At 33.7% G+C, this 17,355-nt stretch overlaps 1 protein-coding gene across 3 annotated transcripts in view; it reads left to right on the top strand.

Annotated features, from left to right (window-relative positions):
- The window catches only part of Vegfc (vascular endothelial growth factor C), a 117,124-nt gene extending 100,419 nt beyond the window's left edge, over positions 1 to 16,705 (top strand). For all 3 annotated transcript variants that reach the window (XM_078031001.1, XM_005325535.5, XM_078031000.1), the window contains exons 5-7: positions 12,149 to 12,255; positions 12,550 to 12,883; positions 16,192 to 16,705. In XM_078031001.1, coding sequence (XP_077887127.1) covers positions 12,149 to 12,255; positions 12,550 to 12,883; positions 16,192 to 16,303 — 553 coding nt within the window. In that variant the 3' untranslated portion in view covers positions 16,304 to 16,705. The remainder of the gene's footprint in view (positions 1 to 12,148; positions 12,256 to 12,549; positions 12,884 to 16,191) is intronic.
- The last annotated feature ends 650 nt before the right edge of the window (positions 16,706 to 17,355 follow it).

The following is a 17,355-nucleotide window of genomic DNA, read 5'->3' as shown; positions in this document are numbered from 1 at the left end:
GCAAGGAACATTGAGGGCTGATAGAAGTGTTCTGTATTTTGATTGTGACCATCGTTATATGGCTACATGAATTTAATTAAACTGTGAAATTAAAATTGGAACATTTTAATATGTAAGAATTATTTATCAAAAATAAATTTGATTTTTAAAAACCAAGAGGAACTCCCCTGCCACTTTTGGTACCAGGAATGGAACCCAGGGGTGCTTAACCACTGAGGAACATCCCAAGCCCTTTTTGTTTTGTTTTGAGACAGAGTTAGGACTTTGCTAAGCTGCTGAGGCTGACTTCAAATTTGCAGTCTTCCTGTCTCAGCCTCCTGAGATGCTGGGATCACAGGCATGTACCACTGCACCCAGCAAAAGTCCCCTTTTATTAACTATAATTTTGAAATTAATTTAGGCTTACATTCTAGATTTTGTAAAATCTTCATATCAAACATATTTAAGACATTAAGTCAAATCTTTAAGACTCTTGGGATTCCTTTGGTGTGTGCAGGGTTTCCGAGAAGTCCCTTCTGTAGTGTTTGAAATTCCATGCTGTATAGACTGAGTCCCAGTTCTGCAACATCCTTTGCTCTTACCAGCCATTGTCAGGAGGAAGACAAAACATGCCTTTTCAAGTGTATGGAATATTAATTGCATTATTATGAAATTAAATGAGTAGCACACCTTTTGTGTTTTGCATTATTTATGAAGCAAAATTATATAATTAAAAGAATCATTCATAAAATTAGTTAATTAATCATATATGTGTAGAGTCACTGAAATAGACAAATATACTAGCTACTGTAAGAAAACTAAGATGTGTTGGTCTGCCTTCCTCTAATTTCAGAGCACTCCCAGTCAAAGGGGGATGATAAGTATTATATTTATGTTATTATAACTGTTGTATTTTGCCAAATATTGGTAAGCACCAAGCTTCTTCCACATATTGTCTCATGTTCATATAAGTCCTGGCAGTGGCTTCATGCATGATACACACCACAGAACACATTTTAAGTGCATAGACACTGTAGCAACTCACTGTTTGGACAATTCATTCTTGGATTACTAGATCTTCAGATTTTAATAAGTTCTATAACCCTTTTGTGACTAAACTTTATTCACCTATAAAACTGCATATAATTACAAATATTATATATAACATTATACTTATATATATTAATATTCATATGGAGATTCTCACAGGTAATTCTCTATCCAATTCTTTCCTCATGTTTTTCTTTGAATAGAATTCCATGTATTTCCATGGCCCCTTCCACACAGACTCTCCTTTTAAGAGGGAGCCATGTGTAATTAAGCAGTAATATCCTGAATTTTTCTACTTAATAGAAGTAGTATTCATTTGTTCATTAGATATTTATGTTGAGTCTTCCATCCTTCTAACATTGTACTAGGAACTGCTGGATCTTGAAAAATGAATAATGCAATTTATTAGCTAACAGAACTCATGTACCAGAGTACAAACACACAGATATGTCTAGCATAATCAGTGTGTAAAACCCTAGGCTGTGTTTCATTCAGTCATTCAACACGCAATGTTTGTGAGCCTGCTGGAGGATAATGGTGTGCAAGACTGTAGAAATGGAAAACAGAAAGGTAAGATGGCCACTCAGGAATCCCACACACAACTCAGCCATATAAACATACAACTGAAATGAGTGAGGTAAAGGAAGCAAGCTGGATTTGCTACCATAGTAAAATGAGAGAGAGAGAAGATGTACCTGAGTGTAAAGAGGTCTTCACCATCACATATGCCACTCTGAGGGCATGCCTTTCCTTCAAGTCTTGTGAGAACTGCTAAAAAATACATGTCAGAGTGTGGAATCTGCACTTTACTGTTTGAAAAAGGACAACCTGCTAACAGTGTGATATATGGATTAGAGGGAACTAAACAGGAAATAGGAAAATTAGTGAGGAAACTTTTAAAATAATACAAGAGAGAAGTAATAAAGACATGGGCCTAGCCAGTTGGATTGAGGATGAAAAGAAATTTCAAATGTAAGAGAGCCTGTGACTTAGGAGCTACATATGGGGAGTACTCAGAGGGCATAAGCCATGAGAATGAAGCCATACAGGTGACATTCAAAATAACAGGGAACACAACTCTCCAGTAGCAGTAGGAAAAAACAGTTTGAAAAAAAGAATTAAGTTGTTACATGCATGCATAGTTTGAGTGCTTGCAGTATCTGTAAGAAATCTGAATGGTAGAGGGGAATAGAGGAAGTAAGAAAAGAGGAACAGCAGCAGAGGAAGCTATGAGAAAATCAGTATTTAAGAAATAGAAGCAGGGTTCTATGCAGGAGTCTGAGAAAGAGTGATAGGAGACTGAGAAAGAGCAGACAGGATAAAGACTGGGAAAGAAGATCCTCTGAAAGCCAATTGAGGCAAAAAAGCTAGACTATCCGTGAAGGAAGAAGTGGTGAGAGGGGTCAGATATTCAGAAAGTTCAAGGAGGACAAGGACCATCTCCACTAGTTGAAGGGCATGAAATACAGATGATGTTTGCTTATTAATAACCTGCCACACTAGGTTCATAGAGGAAGAATGCATTTTGGGAAAGAGGCAAAATAGAGGGGCAGAGATAAATTTCTATTTATTCCTATTACATAATTAACTGTATCCGAGGGAGAAACTAAATATCCCCCAACAACACACAACTAAAAAAGTAGCAAAGCAGAGATTCAAACTAATTTTTTTTTACATATAATCCACTTTTGGGGGAGATTTGGTCATTACTGCATTTTTAACTTCTTTAAATTTAAAAAAAAAATGAACATATAGGAAAGTACAAAAAGACAAAAAAAAGCATCATTACATCCCAAATTGAAATTTTAAGAAATATTTCATTCATCATATTTATGTGCTCTATATGTATAATATGAATTGTAATGCATTCTACATATGCAATAAATTAGAATAAAACTTTTTAAAAGAGAAATATTTCCTCATATTTATTTAACATATAACCCAAACCCCAAGTCATCATTCATCTATTCCCAGAAGTCACCCCTAAACTGAAATAATATTACACTCCTTCTTTCTTTTCTGTGTTTATGACAGAGGAGTGAATTATCTTAACACAAGAGATTATACAATAGGGACTTGCATGTTCCAAATTATATGCTAAAATATCTCCATTGTTTTTCTTCTCTTGACATTATGTTTTGGAGATGTAATCATATTGCTATTTGTAGATCTAGTTTGTTCATTTGGTGGCTATTAATATTCCATTAACTAAGTAAGTATTTATTTATTTATTTATTTTTGCTATGAGAATATACTGTACAGAAGTCTGTCTGCTGCACATTAAAAGAGTGTAGCCAAAGGAGAGAGGGAACAATAGACAGATAGACATATCACATAGGAATAGGAGACAAGTGCCTTGAAACTAATGATGGTAAATTTATTGATGGGTTCATTGGTTAGCATGGACAATGTGACTAAAAACATAAGAAAATAATACATTCTAAGGACAATTAACAGGACAGCATAATAGAATTGAGTTTTAAAGTGCAAAATAAAAAGGGTGTTAAATTTTAAAAGGCTAAGACTATGTTTCTGAAGCTTTGAGCACCAGCCTGGGAAATTTAACTTTTTTTGCAGAGGATTTGGTAGCTTAGGAAGTTTTGCAGGTGGAGGAGAGACAAGACAAGTTTCAGCACAGCTACAGTGTCTTGGATTGTTTTTAACAATCCAACTTACTGATACGAAAACAGAAGACATGTTATTTCAACTTGATAATGAATTAGGTCTGTCTCTAGGGAAGAGTCATATTGGTGAGAAAGAGAAAAGGAAGGGGTGAAGAAAGATGAGGAAAATGGGTAAATCTGTCCTGAAGGTTAATTTGTGGTTTTGTTTACTGATTTTCATTTTCTTATAACAATGTGCACACTATTTACTAAAATTATAAGTAAAAACTATTTGCTTATAAGAAGTTATACTGACTGAGGTTTAAGGAAACCATTGTTCTTATAAGGTTGCATCTCTCTTCCCAGAACTAGAGTGGATTTATAGCCAACCTTAGGTTTGGAACTGAGTGTTCAGTGTCTGTCAATCTGTAAAGCGGTCTCATTTCAAATGCTTAGAAGCTTGAATATCCATGAGTTTTCTTTTGCCCATTTCAATTTTCCATTCTTTCAATTTGAAGATGATACAGTATTGTTTTTCTTAAAATAGAAATGAACAGAATAGCTTGATAACATTAATTTACTGAGGCATATCAGAACACAAATGTAGAAAGAACAGAGCTGCCATAACTAAATCAGGAGATGGCCCCACTCCTGTTGATCAGAAACTATTTCACTTCCAGCACTTTGTAATGTACATTTAATTCTGGTCCTAAAATATCCTCGTTGCAAATTTAAAATCCCTAAGTTCATGTGCAGTTATTTTTGAAATCTTACTTGGTGTCTGTTCATCTTCTTTTCCACAAAGCTCTTTTTGTAAATATTGTCTCACACTTATCAATCCTCTGATATAAATAGATTTACCAGTGGAACTCATGCAAGAGATTTTAGACCCTGAATCATTATATTGTTTTGTAATTGCAATGTAGTGTGCCTGCCTTTGACTTGTCTGGTTTCTACCTTCAAAAGATGATCATTAAGATCTCAACAGTCCTATGGCTTGCTGATAGACTGGAGAAAGAACAACAAAGTTCTGGGAAACTGGGAGCAGTGAGTCTATAATGGTCTACACAGGAATTCGCTGTACTTTCCACTCAACTTTTCCATAAATCTGAAACTGCCCAAAAAATAATGTCTACTAAAATATTTAGAAAACGACTGCTGGAATTGGTCTAATAATATATTCACCATTTTTATTGATATTTTGCATTAGTTTAGTAATTTTTTTACTGTTAATGAGCCAATACTGATATGATCACATTAAAGTTCCTTATTTTGTTATGCATTCTATAAATTTTGGACAAATGTAAATACACCTTCAAGGTATCATAAAGAATCATTTCACTATTGTAAAAATCCTGCATTCACCTCTTCATTTCTCCTCTGCCCATATTCCTGGCATCCACCAGTTATTTAAATGTCAGGTCAACACTCTGATGCCCTCTAATGCTTTTGTTGTCATTTCAGGTTTGTTTTCCTCTTCATGAGGTGTGGCTTTGATGTAGTAAAGACAACTCTGCTGGTCTAAAACTGTTACCTTGAATTAAAATGCAGAAATAAAAACTAACAAGCTGGTAATAGAGCAATTACTAGATTTATTTGTTTCAACCAAATAACACTTTTCTTAACCTTATATATTTAAGCAAATAAAAAATAGCAGAAAAATATAGGCTTTGATATTTGTCCTGCTCTCCTTGTTCTCCCATGCCCCAGTTTTGGTGGCCATCCAGTTCAGGACTCAGGCAGCAATGTACTTGACAAATTGGTGACCGCACAGTGACTCATGTTTTGTATCCAAGTTTCAGACAGTGGGTAAGCTTCTCAGTGGCAGCTTCCTGCTTGAAAACAGTCATTTAGAATCATACAAAAAGGAAAATATTAGATATATCAATCAACTTTTTAAAACTAGTGTAACTTTTTCATTAGACATTTTGGTATTAAGTCTAGTGAAATTGCTAAAAACAGAATTTTCATGATTAGTCTTAACCCCCATCTCTTCCTTTTAATCCAAACAAGCCCAGCTCTGTCCACCAATTTTTCTGTTCATAGACTAATGATACACAGCTAACAGTAGCATAAACATATAAGCACAAGCTCCTTAAAATTAATAAAATTAAATACAAGTCAAGAAAGAAAAGTATTTGCATTTTATTTTGATAAATTTCTGTTAAAATTGTACCTTTTTATTTTTAACTATTTATACAGAACTTCAAGATTAATGTATTTCTGATTTCTATGCCTAGTACCAAAAAGGTTTTTGTTGTGGTTCTTTGGTTTGGTTTGGTGCTAGGGATTGAACCCAGGACTTCATGCATGTGAAGCACATGCTCTACCACTGAGGTACTAAACCTAAAGCCCCTAATTAAAGGCAACTTTTGCTTAACTACTTTCTATTCACTGATAATAAAAATTGTAAAAATATAAGCAAATCAGTATGTGTTTAAAAGCCATGCATAACAAATTCAAAATGTACAGAATAATTCAAAGACATTTTGAACAAAGCTGTTGTTCCCTATATGTGTTTTCTTGATGAAATACAGAGCATCTTTTTAATATCCTATTAGATTGATGTGAGGATGCTTTGAAGGAGGGTGTCAGAGCTCAAGAGTAGTAGCTGCTTTCAAACATGGTTTCATTAATGTTAATGGATTACATCCCACATTTCATAAGCTTTAGGGTAATATAGCTACTTGAGGATCATAACTGGATTATAGTGACACCCAGTCAGTAAAATTTTAATCTTTTGGGTTCTTATGAAAATACATTATTAAAAGAACCACATAGAAAGTACTTGATTAATAACACAGTTCATATCCAGAGAAATCATTTTCTTATTGAAGTCATTATGTGTTACAGGTTAAATTCATATTAAATTTATGTTACCATTCATTTTGATGATCTAACAATGTATGTTAAGGAGCAATTTAGTAACATAGATCAATAAGTAGTTTAACATAAATCAACTTGCAGTTAATATTTTAAATTAGAAATATTAAAAAGATCTTGCCACATCCTGTTAATGCTATTACATAATGTAATGCTTTGTCAAATAAGCCAACACAGAAAGACCAATATTACATGATATTGTTTATATATGAATTCAAAAGAGTAGACCTTATTTCCTTTAGAGAAAAAAATAATTAAAGAGTGGTTACCAGGGTTCAGAGAATGGGGAAAATAAGGAGATATTGATCAGTAGATACAAACTTGCAATTAGTTATAAGACAAATAAGCTCTAGAAGCCAGTTATCACCCACATGATAATGACAGGTAATAATAATGTGTTGATAATAAAATTTGCTAAAGGAGTAGATCTCCTCATTCTCATCCTCCAAAATAAAAAGGCAAATATATAAGGTGATAAGTATATTAATGACCTCCTTTGTGGTCATCATTTCACACTGTATATACATGTCAAACCATCACTTCAGTACATACAATTTGTCAATTGTGCTTCAACAAAGTTGGAAAAAACATATTCATTTAAAAGGAACTATATTGCAAAGATTATAATTGTTTCAAAAAGAGTAACGTTCCAGCTCAGTGTTAATCAGTGCCAATCAAAAGGTGGTAGTGTGTTTTTATTCCTTAGATGTGGATTTGGGGAGCCAGAGAATCCAAATATCTAAAAACCCCAGTGACAAAAGTAGAGAATATGAAAGTCATAAAAATATCATGCAAGAAATAGTGTACTGCAAGGTTCAAAGGATAAACACTAGCAATTATTATCCAGCATTTATAAAATGATCTAACAAAAGAGAGATAAATGGCAAAATAAGATTGACTTTATTATTGAATTCATTGTTCTCCATGTTGAGAAATACATATACCCTTAAATTCTTGTCCTCTGATTTTAATCAGCAAAATCAGTAGCTACCAAACCAAAGTTGAATAAAGTTTTGAGATAATTACTGAGATAAGTCTTCTCATAGTAACTTATCCTTCATAAAAGTCACAATCATGTTTCAGAGGGAAAAATACAAAAGTTTATTTGTTAATATGATTTTCAGCATAGATCTACTTTGCAAATAGTTGTGCAACCCTTTGCTTTGCAAACAAAAATGCATCTTTGAGTCAGTATACTTTTATAAATATGATGTATAAAGCAACTTATTTATAAAAAATATTGATATGTATAAATATATAAATAATTTCTTCTGAATAGAAATTTCAATAGCATGAGAATTCTTTGGAGATTAAAGCACACAAGTGATAAGCACATTGTGCTAAACCTTCTACCCACCATGAAAACATTTCCTTTCATTTTGAAAAAGCAATATTTTAGAAATTTTGACTCCCTTTTTTTAACATGAGAAGCATAAATGTTAATAACTTGCTACTCTTGAAGCAGAGAGCTTCATTTAGAAATTATGAAAATGTATTCTACATAAATACATGTTTCTTTAATTCAATAGAATTCAGCAGGGTTTCCAATTTCAACATTAAAATGTTTTAATATTGATGAGCAATAGTTTCCCATTTTTGGCAAAGCCTCTAGAGTCATACTTTTCTAGAAATTCAAATTAAGTTTTAAGTCTATTAGTGACTAAAATATTTATTTCCCTTTGAGCAAACTATAATTAGGTGGTAATGTAAAGTTTGTGTTGCCAAAAACGTTTGAGTAATAATTGAAAGTGTTGCTCTGAGGTCTGTATTTCTATTCAACATGAACATGCAAAGACAAAAGAGCTAGTATAACCCCATGAAATCATTATCTAATACCATAAAACTAGATATCTTGCTGGTTAGTATAACATTTCTAGAATTAGATTCCTATATTTGTTTCTACACACAAAGTTCTTGCTTTTGAATTTATGCTATTGAAGATGTTGAAATTTGGTATTTGTTCCTGTGTATGAGTCAGGAAGTTGTTCTATTTTCAATATTATTTAGGAAAAAAATTATGCATATTTAAACTCAGGAATATTAATAAATATTCCTGAAGTAGAGGATCTCATTATTCACTAGTATCACAAAGGCTAGCAACTGAGATGATTCTCGTCACATTTTGTCATTTGAATAGCTTAGATCTGTGTTTTCTCAATTTTCAAGACTACAACTAAAAAATAAGTGGATCTGATCTTGTGCCAAATACACATGCACAACATGTGGAAGACAGGGAGGGTGTGTATGTAGTGTTTACAATGCATATTTGTGTGTGTTTATGTATAATTGAAAAAAAATTCAGAGAATTCTTTACCACATAAAGTCTAGTAGCTTGAGTTTTATTATATGTTATTTTATTTCAATAAAATGTATTTCCCAAGTCATGTAATTGATTTCATGATCCACTAAATGGGTAACAACCAAAAACTGAAAAACACTGCCTCAGGCAATGGCAATAAAATTAAGCATTGGCAAATGAATAATATCTTGCTACTGCCACCACCATAATATTGTGCCCACCCAAAGCCAGTGCAGCAGTGTGTTATTTAAGCCATGTAGAGGTCAACAGCGAGGCAATATGGCCAAAATTGTTTTACCACCATCTATAGGAGAATTAAAGGATCTTTTTTGCCACCAGAATTCATTGAATTACTGTTATAAAACTAATTGTAAATTGCTTCATATTTGATGGAAGGATGATAAAGAATATACATATTAAACTGTGGACATTGCATTTGGAAAGTGATAAGTATTTGTAAATTTATCTGAAATAATATATGTTCACAATTAACCCAGAAAATAAAGGCAAAATCCTGTAATGAATAGACACTTGCCCTTGGGATTACCTGAAAATTCTATTTATTTATTTATTTATTTTTAGTTGTAGATGGACACAATACCTTTATTTTATTTATTTTTATGTGGTGCTGAGGATGAAACCCAGTGCCTCACACATGCTAGGTGAGCACTCTACCACTGAACCACAACCTCCAGCTCCTACCTGAATTTTTTAAGAAGGCATAATATTCTCCAGGAAATGTTAAGTAAAAAGAGAGAGATTGATTTAAAACATTAGATGCATAATATCATGTTATATGTAACAAAATGACAAAAAAAACACATATATCCATACTATATTTTCTTATTCAAAAAGAAATAGTGAACACAAAGGAACCCATGCTTGGGATATGGAACATATGAACTTTTCTCAGTATATATTCTCTCATAGTCTTAACTCTGAAATCACATAAATATCTTACAGTTTTGAAATTAAAATCAAAGACAAAATATGAAATAATATATGCATGATATGGAAAATATGTTTATATGACAATTGTTATAAATCAGAATTTATATGAACCTTATCAGTAAAAGGAACACAGTTAAAATACCAGTCATATTGAATCTGACTTAGAAATAACAAACTGAGCTCTTTTCTCCCTCCCCCCCAAAATATGAATAAGACTCTCTTGCTTAAAATCAATAATCTGTTCCCAAAAACATGCATTGCAAGTACATTTATTATCATTTTAAATGGGAAAATTATAATAAATTGTAAGTTAACTCCAAACAGCACTGATTTTCTATTAAGCAACAAAAACAATGATATCTATGGAAAAGTAACAAACTATCACAGTAGGATCTATAATATTTAAACGTTGTTTCCGAGTCACCCAGCAATTATGACTGTTACTAAAACACAGTTGCTTTGTAGGTAGTTACTTACTTTGTTTGAATGCCATATGAGAAGCTATTTATGATGTAGTGTGGCAAAGACCACATAGCAATAAATTCAAGAAAACACCCTCTTATAGACTACCAAACCAAAGGAGACATGTCTCTTGACGAAAGTGAAGAAGGGAGTAGGCAGTGAGGATTAAAGCAGCAATTGCCATTTGTTGTAGGTGACCATGTGCAGGAAGGACAAAGGGACAGTTTTAGGCAAAGAGAAATTGAGAGGAATGAATGGAGATTCTGTGTGTCTTAGAGCTGCTGTAGAGACTGATGAACAATAAAACTTTGATAAACCCTCAGAGGTGGTGTTCAAACAGAAGGAAGACAAGGTTACACAAGGCAGATTGGCTTAGTAGTTCCGTCAAAAATTCCTTTGTATTGTGCTGTAAGAGATATCTATTTTTGAAAGGCGTATACTCACATGGAATCTGACTCTGTGCACATTTTCCTAGCAACATCCAAAGCATGTAGTGTGCTTGTTTACACTCGGTGCACTTTGTAAGAGGTCTACATGTGACCTTGTGTTCTGCCAACTTGCAGGGCAACTCAACATTCTCCTATGACATCATGTTGTTTATGACTTTGTATTGAGATGAAAGATTCAAGAGGATAAATAAGTGTTTCCACTTGGTATCTACACAATGTTCATGACAATGTAGTTAGAGCTTTGTATATACTCTGAAGTTAGAATACTAAAAGCCAAGAATCCTTCTAATGCATAAACATTAACTTGGGAAACATTCTGGAAACATACCTGCATTTTCTAGCTCTGCCTCCCTGAAAAGATCTAAAAGTAATGTCATCTGATGGCACTGGACACACCCAATCACAAAGGATAGCCTCTAAATGCTATTTTCCAAAGAAAAAATAATAAGAGATCCTTGAAGGAATGGTTGATTACAGGGATGGGGGAAAAAAATAAGTGAGATGAGCTTGTAATATCTGTTCATCCCAGAGAGCAGACCTGTGGAACTGAAGGGCTCATGCCGTACAGGCACCTACCTGCAGAGGTCCCAATGAGCCAACAGTGGGACAGCTGGAACATCAAAGGAGTGACTGGTGTACTTGGTGGAAGCCCTCATGTTCACAATTTTATTAAAACAAAGAAGTAAGATAAGAGAGAAGGAAGGAAGATGGGAGAAAGGAAGGAAGGAAGGCAGGCAGGCAGGTGGGCAGGTGGGTGGAAGAGTAGGACAAAAGGAAGACAGAAGGAAGCAGAGGACCAGGACAACAATGACAAAGCAAAACATGAACATGGATACTTTTTGGTGGGAATATAGAGTTGAAGTTTTGCATTAAGGGAAATTTTACACCTATGGAGATCTCTGCTTCAGAACTAAATCAGTAAGCAAGTATGGGTGTGGGTATTACATCCTGCAGCATTGAGATTGCCCCAAACTGGAAATAACTTAAATAGTTATCCTAAGAGATTAATTAAATAAATAGCAGTGCAGCCTATTTATGGATTATTATGCAGCCACTAAAAATAATGGAGAAGACTTTATGAAATGACATAAAGATGTCTATTTCATATTGTTTAGTGGGACAAAAGGGAGAATTCAGAATGATATAAAAGGTTTTATTATACTTTTTCCAGAAGCCAAAGTACTATGTGATTATGCAAATAAATGTATCTGTCTTAAAAAGATAAAAGTTTGGAAGCATTTAAGACTACATAACTTAACATTGAGCATCTTTGGTATTAGAATTTGACAGTATATGTCATTAGGGTTAGTTTTTGAGAGGAAACATTCAAATTTCATTTTATATATTCTTATGTATTTTAAATCTTTTTTAATAAGCCTGTATTGATTAGCAATACGTATGTGAGAAAGATACAATAATCCTTTCAATGATCTGGTTAGATTATTGCTTACCCTTACCTCTTTCTTCCAAAGGTGTCAAGCAACCAACAAGACTTGCCCCACAAATTATATATGGAATAATCACATCTGTAGATGCCTGGCTCAGCAAGATTTCATTTTTTCCTCAAATGCTGGAGATGGTAAGTAGAATCTTATTTTGGTACATATATGGTCTATGTTTTGATTAACACATTTTAGTATTAAAACCTCATGTACAATATTCAGATCATCATTCTTTGAAAAAAGAGACTATGAAACAAGACACTTCCTACTTCATATTAGTATTATTTTTAGCTTCTTTGTAGAGGAGCATACCCATGTTTGTGCACATTTTTTAATGAAAACCATAAAAGGAAAATGTTTTTAAATACACTTGTTTCACATCACATCCAGAACTGAGTAAGGTACAGTGAAGATGTCCTGTGTTTGTCTAGACTCAGCAGATGGAATCCACGACATCTGTGGGCCCAACAAGGAGCTGGATGAAGAGACTTGTCAGTGTGTCTGCAAAGGGGGGCTTCAGCCTGCCAGCTGTGGACCCCATAAAGAACTAGACAGAGACTCCTGCCAGTGCGTCTGTAAAAACAAACTTTCCCCCAGCTCATGTGGGGCCAACAGAGAATTTGATGAAAACACATGCCAGTGTGTATGTAAAAGAACCTGCCCAAGAAATCAACCCCTAAATCCTGGAAAATGTGCCTGTGAATGTACAGAAAATCCCCAGAAATGCCTCTTAAAAGGAAAGAAGTTCCAACATCAGACGTGCAGGTAAGAGATCTTCATAAACAGCATGAATTTCTCTTAACTAGAAACATGTTCTCAACCAAGAGCACCTTTCCTAACCAAACTAGAACTTGTTTATAAGAATGAAGCCAATAAGGTCTGGAAGACAAATTATGATTTTTAAAATAATGTTTAGATCGATTTTTTTAAGTTAATGTGTGCATTACAGGAAAAATAAAAACACAAGCCAAGAACAAAGTTATCTAGTCAAAAGCAGCTTAGTTGGACATATCCCTCCAGGTCCTGTGTAGACAGATACAACATCCCATTTTGTGTGATTGAGATTATAGTGTGTGTATGATGCTTTTCCACATGTCATGAATATTCACCAATTCAAAATCCCAAAGCTACATGACTATTTTTGATAACCAGAAATAAACAACAGCAACTCAATCTGTTAAAAAAATGTAATTCTTTATTGGGGACAAAAGTTTCACTGAAGACAGAAATGGTAACAGGCCTCTAGGTAGACATATTGGCAGAGTTACAACTAGAAATAAAATAAAAATATTTTTTATCCAATGCTAAACTTTCATAGGACCGACTTTGCTCCCAAAGAAGGAAGACCATTATGTTGGAGACCAAAAGCAGATCCAAGCTCAGAATACACTAAATCCTTGCCCCAGAGGCTAAGGTAGTGTTGTTTAACATGAGTCAGAGGACTTGTGTAGTATTTTTAAAAAATGTAACTGGGCCATCCAGACCTGCCCCTGCCAGAAATTATGAAATCTTTAAGATGTAATTTAGAACAAACTGTTTTAGGTACAGTTTTGATGTAAATTATGTTGTGTGCATGTATGAGTATGTAATTACAACGCCCACTAATGTGTATAACTATAATGCACTAATAAAAAAGTCTTCTTAAAAAAGATATGTCACTTAAGTACCAAAAAGTAAAAAATAAAAAGAAAGAAAGAAAAAGAAAACAACTTACACATAAGGGATATGATGGTACCATCTAGGGTAGAATTTTATCCAGAAATGAAAATATTTACACTAAGTATTTAACAGAATTTGAGAAATGAATTAATATATTATTAATGGTTACTCAAGACTCATTTCTTAAGCCTTGGTTTTGTTTCTTCTTCATCAAGAAATAAATGAGCTTACTGCACTCAAGGACTTACCATGTTAATCTATGAATTTATTCTTCTTTAGTCTCAGAGAACATGGTGAACTGCTGTTTAAAACAGGCTTGAGACTTTTGACATTTTCTCCCAAATTCCTTCAGCTTTGCCACGTTAGTCCTGCCTCCTTGCTTCCATATGTTAATATCTTCAACTCTATCTTCCTTTTCCCTCATTTGTGAAACTTCTGCAGTTCCTTCTATTTTACCAGCATCTTATAGCCATGATGAGCATGCTTCAGCGCTTCTCAGAAGCTAAGCATGTGGCCCTAGCTTTCACCCCTTTCATCTCCCATTTATTCAGTCTGATTAACACCCTCTGTGTTCAGGTTATGTTTAAGCCACCAGTAGCCTGTTAGTTGCCAGATCCAGTGGATAATTTTGTCTTTCTGTAGTTGGCCTTTCTGTTACCTCTTTCTTAAGCTCACCTCTTTGTCTGGCATGTGGTTTGTGCTTTCCTGGTTGTCCACTACATTTTCAGACCATTTGTTTTAATTGCTTTCACTGGATTCTTTTTTTTTTCTATTCATTCTTTAAATATGGGTTGATAATGGCCTTTTCAACAGATAAAAGAGTTTTATGCTCTCATTTTAATTTACATTTCTGAAGATCTGTCTACTCCAGCATTTTAGTTACAGCAATAAGAGGTATCAATGAATCTATGTATCTCACTGATCATATTTTTCCTTTTCTTATTGTTGCAGAGTGCCTTATGGGGCTTTTATAAGGCACTTTAGACTGTCTTAAGCAATAATTATGTTCCAATTTTACTTTCGTATTTCTACTTTAATTACCAGAAAGAGATTTTGAAATTACACTACTATCCTAGAAGAATATAGATACTAAGACTTTTTTAACCTTATTAAACTATATTTTATATTGAATCCTTCTTAAGTGGGTCTAGTACATATTGAAAAAAAAAACCTACAGTTTTTATGTCTATAAAACCAGCAATCATATTTTCCTGCAGATTTCTTATATTAATTTTGTAGAAAAGATTTCTATCATCATATTTCTCTAAATAGGATGCATCCTGTCTGATGACTTTCTATTTACTGCAACTATTTCATATGCTCATTTTTCTTTCTAAGGGTATTGTTCCAGATTTTGTGGTAGCAAATGGAGCATATGCATTCCAAAAGTGTGGAGGGCAGAGCATGTTTTCTTTCATCTACAGCTTTAATCAGCAAAATTCACTAGTCATTGAGAATTGCATCACTTTGTAGTAAAAGAATATCAGTGATTTTATGATTATGAATTTGGGCTTTAGAAGTGTTTTAAAATGTTAACTAGATATGCTTTCTTTTCTACAACAAAAGAGACACAATTCAGTATTAAGTGTCTACATATTCTTAGAGTGCTTTTTGATTTCCACCTCAAGTTGTCTTGTGGTTTTTTTCCTATGTACCCATTCCACGTATTAGGCATACTCTTATTCCAAAAAGTTCTTCAAAGACAGTGCAGTTTATTTGATCAGCAGGGTTGCCAGCAGATTGACGGATTGGTAATTTGTTCTTTCACCACCACTAGAATTTGGAAATCTAGGCTGGAAAAAGAGAGACCCCCAACGGTCAGTATTTCCCCTCTTCCTAGTTTGCCTGGGGCTAATCTGTTTCACATGGAGCCCAGGAGGAGAAAGGAGAGTTAACCACCATCATGCAGCTAGCTGCCAAGTAGTAACAGAAGAGTGAGGGTGAGCTGCTCATTGAGGACCTCAGTTCTGCCAAGATGGCTGGGTTTAATTGCCTGGAAGTCTGGGTCCCATACATGTCCCAGACTTTTGTGAATTCTGCTATGCTTATATGATCACAGTAAATCAGCAGACCTTAAATATTCACTTTCATAATTTCTGTCTTATGTTACTTTCATCCACAAAGCAGAAGGCACTTCAAAAGAACTAATGCTTACAATATCCCATCCTTCCATTTATTACATCAGCAAGCAAGACATGTTTTTAAAGGCTTTTCCATTCCTCTAAAATTTTGTGATTATAAGCACAAACTTAAACATTTGTCAACCTATGAATGACTTTTTGAAAAAAATATAGTAAGCTTTTTTTTTCTTGTTTAAATTTAGAAAACTTAGTCAAAAATAATTTAGTACATTAGTAGCATAATGAACTCATTGCCTCAGTCTTTGATGAATGTTTTCCTTTTTGTTTTCCTAGTTGTTACAGAAGGCCATGCAACCGACTGAAGCACTGTGAGCAGGGACTGTCATTTAGTGAAGAAGTGTGTCGCTGTGTCCCTTCATATTGGAAAAGACCACATATGAACTAAGACTGTCCTGTTTTCCAGCTCATCATTTTTCTATCATGAAAAACTGTCTTCACATTAGAACTGTCTATGAACAGAGAGACCCTATGGGGCCGGGTGACAAAGACAGAAGTCTGTGTTCCTGAACCATGTGGATAACTTCACGGAAATAGACTGGAGCTCACCTGTAAAATGCCTCTTTCAAAGACTGGTTTTCTGCCAATGACCAAACACCTGAGGTTCTTCTCTTGTGATTTAAAAAAAAAAAAAAAGAAAGAAAAAAGAATGACTATATAATTTATTTCCACTAAAAATATTGTTTCTGCATTCATTTTTATAGCAATAACAATTGGTAAAGCTCACTGTGATCAATATTTTTATAACATGCAAAAATATGTTTAAAATAAAATGAAAATTGTATTATAAGTTGGTAAGTTCAGTTCATTACCATCATACATTCAAAGCACAAACTGATAGGAGAACATTGGTCTTCTGCTGCCCTTGTTCTTGTCTATAACCAGATATCAAATTTTGATTGCTATGAAAAAATGTAAAAGAAAGTTTCAGAGGGACACTAATATGCTATTACATTTTGTTTAAATTTATCTAAATATAGTTAATAATTATAAACATTTCAGCACATGAAACTTTTGAATTTATAGGATTAAATGAATCAACACAGAACATCTTTTGAAATAAGTCTGCTTAGCTTGTCCATGTGATTGATAGTTATTTAGTGCAGTGGAAGCATTCAGTCTCTTAGTTTGGTATAAAATCCTTCAGTACATCTTAAAATTACCTTAAAATCAAAAGGAATCTTTTCTTTTTAATATTTAATTTATTTTGACCAGCTAAAATGTTTTTTTTTTCAAACTGAAGTGCTCCTGGTGAACACATTTAAACTAAACTAGAAATAAAATTTAATACTCATATAGGTTAAAAAGGAAACATTTCAGCCATGTAACCTGCACGTTTTCATTTTTCCAAAAGGGCATCACACTGAAGTATTTTTTGCTGTGGAGACAAATATTTTGCTTGCAAAAATACATCCAAATAAATAATATGTATGTTGACAG

Source organism: Ictidomys tridecemlineatus, chromosome 14, assembly GCF_052094955.1.
Source record: "Ictidomys tridecemlineatus isolate mIctTri1 chromosome 14, mIctTri1.hap1, whole genome shotgun sequence".
Lineage (NCBI taxonomy): Eukaryota > Metazoa > Chordata > Mammalia > Rodentia > Sciuridae > Ictidomys > Ictidomys tridecemlineatus.
Note: the sequence above shows the minus strand (reverse complement) of the source record. Positions and strands in the feature narration are given on the sequence as shown.